The following is an 8,383-nucleotide window of genomic DNA, read 5'->3' as shown; positions in this document are numbered from 1 at the left end:
CACAATAGTTTTCGAATGCATTCTTGTAACCATTTTATTATGCATAGGCCGTGAATTTGGCGAGATTGTAATAACACCCCCCAGAAGTCAAATCTAGATTTGATTGAAGATTAATGCTAGACAAATTTATGGCCTAGATAGAGCATCTGCAACCACGTTGTCACGCCCTTTGATGTGTTTCACCTGGAGATGATACGGCTGAAGGGACAACGACCATCTCAGTAGTCGCTGATTGGAGTATTTGTTCTTCTCCAGGAAGGTCAGTGGATTGTGGTCAGTGAAGATTTGAATAGGATGAGCGCCACCATACAGATAACACTCGAACTTCTTGATTGCATTAATAATTCCGAGCAATTCCTTCTCGATGGTACTGTATGCTAGCTGATGCTTCGCAAGTTTGGTCGAGTGGTAAGCTACTGGATGTAGAACACCTTGGTCGTCATCTTGAAGGAGGACAGCACCGGTAGCGAGGTCACTGGCATCTGTGTGCAGGATGAAAGGCTTCTGGAAATCTGGAGCTGCCAACACGGGGTCGCTGGAAAGGAACTGCTTCAGCTGTTCGAAGGACCTCTGGCATTCTGGAGTCCAGTTGAAAGATACTTTCCGGTTGGTAAGACGCGTCAGCGAAGCAGCGACTTCTGCGAGATTTGGGCAGTAGCGTCGGTAAAATCCCACCATACCAAGGAAGCGCATAAGGGACTTCCGAGTGCTTGGAACTTGGTAGTTTAGGATGGCTTCGACGTTTGCCGTCTTGGGTCTAACTTTTCCATTTCCGACAATATGTCCCAAATACGTAACTGTGGCACTGCAGAAGGTACACTTGGCTAATCTTATGGTCAAATTGGCATCTTGTAGTTTCTGCAAAACACAGGACAAACTTTCAAGTGCTGAGACCAAGTTTCTGAAAGAATCAAAATGTCATCTAAGTATACGTGAACACCTTCCAGTCCTTGTAGCGTAAAGTTCATAACTCGCTGAAATGTAGCAGGACTGTTTCTCATACCAAATGGCATAACTAAATATTTATAAAGTCCAAATGGAGTGATGAATGCGGATGTAACTCGAGCTTTTTCAGTTAGCATTATTTGATAAAATCCCTTATGGAGATCAATTTTAGATAAGTTATGGATAATTATGGAGATCAATTTTAGACTGACCAACGGCATCAATGAGATCATCAACTCTAGGTAAAGGGTAAGAGTCAGGAATAGTTACTACATTCAGTCGTCTATAGTCTGTACACATACGAAGTTGTCCACCTTCCTTTGGCACCAGCAGACATGGAGAAGCCCATGGTGATGAGCTTGGTACTGCTAAGCCATTCTGCAGTAGATAGTTCACTTCCTCTCTCATTTGCTGCTTCTTTTCAGGGTTAAGACGATAAGGTGCTTGTCGTATAGGAAGTGTACCTGGTACTAGTTCAATATCATGCTTGATAACATTGCATTTACCTGGAGTGTCAGAGAATACTGGTAAGTAATTTTGAAAAAGATTAGAAATTCCCTGCATCTTGTCTGAACCGAGATGATTTAAGAATAAAGATAGGTTACCAAGAATATCAGAATTACAAGCATTGATCCATGGATTTATATCAAGTGGATCTTCAGCCATATTGATAATATTACAAGGTAGTCTCTGCGGCAAGTCATCTGTAGTATCAGGAGAATTAGACATATAGAGCTTTAATCTATTTATATGAATTGATTGAGTTGTCTTTCTACGATCAGGAGTTTTAATAATATAGTTAGTGTCATTAAGTTTCCTTTCAATTGCATAAGGCCCTTGATATTTAGCTGCCAGTGGAGAACCAGGAATGGGAATGTAAGCCAGAACTTTATCACCAACTTTAAAATTTCTTTGCTGGGCACATTTATCATATTTAAGTTTCATTTGAGCTTGACCTTTAATCAAGTTATCTTTTGCAATTTGTCTAACTTTAGCCAATGTGTCTTTCAGATTCTTTAGGTATGCTGAAACTGTAGTGGTATGATCAGACGAATCATTTAGCAATTTATCTTTTACCAACTTCAAAGGTCCCCTTACTTTCCTACCAAACAAAAGTTCAAAAGGTGAAAAACCTAAGGTCTCTTGAGGAGTTTCTCTAATGGCAAACAACATGTATGGCAAACCTTCATCCCAGCATTTCTGATTCTCCAGACAGAACTTTCGGAGCATGGATTTTAGAGTTTGGTGCCAACGCTCCAGGGCTCCTTGTGACTCGGGATGATATGCAGTGGAAAGGGTCTGCTTAATACCCAGTTCTTGGAGTACCTTAGAGAAGAGCTCACTCGTGAAGTTGCTACCTCTGTCAGATTGTACTTCCTGTGGAATACCAAAAGTTGTGAACATATGTACAAGATTTTTACAAATACTCTTAGCAGAAATATTCTTAAGTGGAAATGCTTCCGGATACCTCGTAGTGGGACACATTACAGTCAATATATATTGATTCCCTTTTGTGGTCTTTGGTAGAGGTCCCACACAGTCAATTATGATTTTTTTGAAAAGGTTCACATGGGACTTGAATGGGTTGGAGAGGATAAGGAGGAATAGGCTGATTAGGTTTCCCAACTACTTGACTTACATGACCTGAATTGATGTGCTTTGTCACATCTTGTTTAAGACCAGGCCAAAAGAAATCATTCAAGATTTTCTGACAAGTTTTCCTGATCCCTAGATGACCACCAAAACCTTCATGAGCGATCTCCATTACATTCTTTCTAATAGACTGCGGCAAGACAATCTGATGCTTCTCAGACCATGAATCATTTACAGACAGATTAGGAGGACGATAGAATCTCATCAGTACATCATTTTTGTAGTAAAAACTAGGAGATTTAACAACTGCATCATCACAAGCTTCATTATGACATTTTACAAGAGATTCATCATTTTTCTGTGCTTCAATAAGCTTTTCTGGCGTCAATAAGTTTGAAATTAAGTTATCAGTTATTTTCTTTATTGCAGGTTGATTATCATGATTTATTTGATTAGGTTTGAAAGAAGCTAAAGATTCATCCCCATTATTCATAGCTTTAGATCTTGTTACGGCGCAACAAGGGAAGAGATATGGCTGTTCCATTTTAAGTTCAGTTGTATTATTATACTGCAAAGGGGTGTCAGTTACTCTTAATACTGGTATTACTAGGTCTCCAGCTAAGTCATTACCCATGAGGAAACTTGCATTAGGAATCGGTATTTTATCTACTACACCAACCGTTACTGGTCCTTTTACCATATCACAATCCAAGTAGATTTCAGCAAGATGTTTAGGAGCAGATCCCTCTATATACTCAAGCCAAACTTTCTCACCTGTTAAGCAGCTTTTACTGTCTGGCAGAGCACTTTTCAGTATGAGTGATTGTGCACATGGTGTATCTCTAACAATATCAATTGGATATCTATAAGCACCTGACTTGCTGAACACGTGACCCTTTGATCGGAATGCCTTGAATGGATCTTCCTGAAATGGTTTAATAGGAAAGTTAGTAGTAGCCACAGGTTTTGTAAAATTAAAATCTTTTGCTTCTTTTGCTACCTTACATTTTGGATGCGGGCAGTTTTTAATTAGATGACCCTCCTTTTTGCAAAATTTACAGTATAGGGTAGATATTTGGGTATTAGGCTGATACTGTCCACTGCTTGTATTCTCCATATTATATTTAAATCCTACAGATGACTTTACAATATTTGCTTTTCTTTTCTCCCCTGGTATACTACGATGGACTAAAGAAAATACATCTGCTACCTTGGCTGCTTCGTGGAGGTCATTTTCCTCCTTGTCTATGAGGTGAATCATAACTGAATATGGAACCTTTCTTTTGAATTCCTCGAAAACTATGAGGTTGCAAAGTTGATCAAAATTAGTGACTGAAGCAGACTTTATCCACCGTTTAAAAGCTCTAAGCTTCTCCGAGGCAAATTCAGCATATGTTTGACTGGAAAATTTGTTCATGTTCCTGAAAGCCTGCCGATATCCTTCAGTGGTTATGGAATAAGCAGCTAGAATAGCACATTTTACTTCCTCATAATCAGTATTATCATTAAGATTCTCACACACTTTCAGAGCTTTACCGGTCAGTTTAGGCTTTATTAACCAAACCCAGTGTTCCTCAGGCCACTTGAAATGTTTGGCTATAGTCTCAAACTCTCTAAAGAAACCCTCAGGATTATCTTCTGCAAATGCGGGAGTTAGCTTTACGCATTTACTTATCTCAAAACTAAAATCCCCTTGACTTTTCATTTTCATTTCCATCATTTGAAGCTCGTGTCGTCTTTGACTTTCCTCTCTTTCCCTTTGAAATTGTCTTTCTCTCTCGCGCTCTTCTTCTCTAGCTTTGCATAATCTTTCTTCACTTAAAATCTTAGCCTGTGTTATTTGAAATCTTAATTTCTCAACTTCTAGCAACTGTGAAGGATTACTGGTATCAAGGTCACTATTTTCATGAGGGAAAGACTGAGGATCAGGCAGCTCTTGTAAATGTTCAATTATGAGATCTTTAAGTTGACTTTTAGTAGCATCTTTATGGTAATTAATTCCCCAGTGTCTAGCCATGTATATGAAATCATCTCTACAAGGATTTTCTGAATTAAGGATATCCACTGAAGGATTGGCTATGAAATCATGAACATCGAAAACCATTTTTACATCAAAAGGTTCCAGATTAATATTAATTATTGCTTTACAGATTATAAGTTTCCATAGAGGTGGCGAGTTAAGATAGAATTAGTAAATACTGATTACTGCAGTATATTAAAGAACTCAAATACATCTAATTAAGCGGCTATATTGGCAACGCCACCATCTGCCTTCTAGCTCCCACAAACTGAATGGGAAGAATTTGTTTAGATCGTCTCCCAGATTATCGAACTCAAACAAAATTGCTTAAAGATGAATTTGAATTATAAAGTGACTACATTAATGAAGTAGTACAAGACTTCAAATTGCAGTGTGCCAGTGAAGCTAAAAGACGGTCAAGATATATTCCCACCTAATATAATCTTAAACCTTAGCTATATCGGAGAAACTTGTTCATAGATGGTCACACTTACAACCGAGTGTAGTTTACCATGCGTAGTAAACTAATACTAGAATTAAGGCGAGCTCTGTCGGCTCCAAAGGAATCTCAGGTCGACTAAAGTGGGAGATGCTTACTCAAATTCAGAGAAGCTGAATCGTACACGAACACGAATGAACCAATATTGAATATGAATTATTTGTTGATTGTGCAACACTTTAACAATGGCCAGTTGTAAAATGCTCACTGGTTACGAGAAATAGCAAAGTACTACAACCACTCTTAGGTAAACCTCAACAAAATTGTCATTGCAAGTAACGAGATATTTAGCAAAATTAATCATAGGAAATAAGTCATGGTGTTTAGATATGGTAGTAAAATATAAAAATCCCGGACGGGCCCCCATTTGTAACAAACCCTTCTTGTTGTACAGTGCAGTACAAGGTAGGTTTATAGTACAAGTACGATTATGTCTTAAGACGTCTAGGAGAAGTAGCGGAATAATTACAACAAGTACTGAAAGTAGCTTACATTATAGCTTATGAATTAGTATATTATTTAGCTTACGTTAATATTTTATTTAATTCATACATTTCTGATTTATTATTAGATGTACTTTTGAATCATTTGTTGATTATGAAGTTATTGTTCAGTATGCTTTTGTTCAATCAGTATCTTTCAATTACTCATTTCAGAATTATTCAGTTATTCCAGTATTGTTTCTTATTTCTATTTGATTTATTTAGTGCTCTTATTTAGTTATTCTTCATTATCCATACATCATTATCCAGATACAATTAATTATAGAGTATGTTTAATATAATGTATTTTCTCAATTAAGATTATATTCTCATTTAATGTTTCTTAGTATCCTTGGATTATCAGAATTAATTATGTAGGTTTATCTCAAATAGGTTTATTTAAATTGAACTATATTTCACACAAGTTTAATTATTTAATTAATTATTTTATACACAACAAAACATTCAACATTTTATAAAAGAACATATACCATGAATAAGTAGAATTTTTCCGTAATTCTGAATACGCACTTGTTTTCCACATAACACCGGATAATCGCATATTACATTCAGTACCAATAACACTAGAACAACACCACTTATTTCGCTTATGTTTCACCTCATATCCTAACGCATGAATACGATACATATAAACATCACCAGTATACTTAGCAGTGATAAGGTTCCAGATGTATAAACTTAATTTTCAACGTTAGTCCACCGCTTACACGTGTACCTGGGAGTGAAGTGAGCAATGGCCGCTCAGACGAGACTCACGTTTTCTGTCCACGTCGCCCCCCAGGTAGACTGCTGCGCCCTCCGCTTCGGAACCTCGGATTCGCGAATCCTCATGCTCGACGCACAATACGCACAATAGTTTTCGAATGCATTCTTGTAACCATTTTATTATGCATAGGCCGTGAATTTGGCGAGATTGTAATAATATATATATATATATATATATATATATATATATATATATATATATATATATATATATATATATATATATATATGCACACACACATATATGTATGTACATATATATATATATATATATATATATATATATATATATATATATATATATATATATATATATATATATATATATACATATATGTATGTACATGTGTGTGTGTGTGTGTGATAGGGTAAAAAGTTACATTGAGGATTAGAGCAAAATGAAATAACGAATGTTGAAACGTGAACCCCTGTCAATCATCTACGCGTATGCGTAAACGAGGTTAAAGAATATCAAATGCATCAGTGAATGCTTGCTTGTATGTGCTCGGGCACCACTATTACACATACACATTCGCATACATACATAAATAAATAGACAAACAAATAGGTAGACTTACTAATTGATAGATAGATATGAAATATAAATATATACATCATCCATATTTGTAAATCAAGCGAGAGGCTACAAACTGAGTCACTCTATCCAACGAAGGCAGGATCAAGAGAGGGCCGTAACCTGACCGGATCAGCAATATGTTTTCGCCGACAATCCCGACCGTCAAATGGAGAAGAGAGTCCGTGTTCTCGTCGCTTTACGTATAATGTGCATCGACTTTGAGCCTTTCACGGTGACTGAAACTTAGCCGAAAAGGATTTTTATTCTCATTATTAACTGAAGATAAAAGTTTTCTATTTTTTATTCATTTTCACTTCCATTTTATTTGGAGATTTAAAAGTTTTAATTTTTTCACTTTTTTCTTTTTAATTGAAAATATGGAAATAAAAATGTGTCATCAGACTGGAAAGTTATCTCTAAATTTTTTTACTTCAATCTTTATTTATTCTCTCCCTATTCATTATTTGTTTATTATTGTGTTCACTCTTACCCAACAATTGATTTTAATGGCTTTAAAGTAGCTGAACACAAAGGTTAGACTCGGTGACACTGCCATGCAAATAAACCCGATTCCCTTGGCCGCGGGTGCGTTCATTGGCCGCTGCAGTTTTCTGTGAATTTTGTTGATGGCCTCACCTAATATACCCAATTTTTATTGAATTTTTAGATTGCTAAGGATATGAATTAAATTGCATGCATGTCATGTCCTTTCAGTACCAGTGAGCTATGTTTTGTAATGCAACCCTTGAGCCAGACAGACCTCCTACCATTAGCCAAGGGCACTGGAAAGCATTACACATATTAACGTTGAGAGGAAATGGCACTCTAAACGTATGAGATAAATACAAATAGTATAATAATAAAAACAAAACAAAAACGTCTTTCTCTGTTTTAGGGTAAGTTCCGCTCGTGCTTCTTTGAAAATGCACACGATGATATAAATACCATCACTGTAAAAATAATGATAGCAAAAGCAACCCTTGTATTATACTTATTGCCCTTCTCCTCTTCCTCCTCCTCATCATCTTCATTATCATCACCGACACAATCGCTATCACATCATTATCGTCATCATCAGAGATATAATTATGATTTTCATATAATCATAATCATTATCATTATCATCATTATTATCTCTGTTACTAGGATTATGATCATTTTTGTAAATGAGGTCAATAATCCAATATGATAAAAGTAAATAAAAATTAGTGATATGATAATGATAATAATAGTAATGATGATGATAACAACAACAACAAAAACAAAACAACAAAAACAACAACACCATAAACAATAATAGTAATATTGATCGTCTTAATAATGATTAATAATTTTAATAATAACATTAATAATAATGATAGTAATAATAATAATAATAATAATAATAATAATAATAATAATAATAATAATAATAATAATAATAATAATAATAATGATAATGATAATAATAACAATCAAAATAATCATAATTATTATTATTA

The 8,383-nt window shown here is 35.4% G+C and overlaps 1 protein-coding gene across 1 annotated transcript; it reads right to left on the bottom strand.

Annotated features, from left to right (window-relative positions):
* Positions 1-126: 126 nt before the first annotated feature.
* Positions 127-7,702, bottom strand: LOC138865939 (uncharacterized). The gene is made up of 9 exons (XM_070137426.1): positions 7,663-7,702; positions 7,393-7,538; positions 4,992-5,013; positions 4,771-4,884; positions 4,357-4,614; positions 2,585-4,176; positions 1,551-2,322; positions 1,158-1,451; positions 127-887 (listed from the first exon to the last, which is right to left on the bottom strand). Exons 1-9 carry the CDS (start codon positions 7,700-7,702, stop codon positions 127-129), a joined length of 3,999 nt encoding a protein of 1,332 aa, XP_069993527.1.
* Between the last annotated feature and the right edge of the window lie 681 nt (positions 7,703-8,383).

Source organism: Penaeus vannamei, chromosome 23, assembly GCF_042767895.1.
Source record: "Penaeus vannamei isolate JL-2024 chromosome 23, ASM4276789v1, whole genome shotgun sequence".
Classification (NCBI taxonomy): domain Eukaryota; kingdom Metazoa; phylum Arthropoda; class Malacostraca; order Decapoda; family Penaeidae; genus Penaeus; species Penaeus vannamei.
This window is presented reverse-complemented; position numbering and strand designations above follow the sequence as displayed.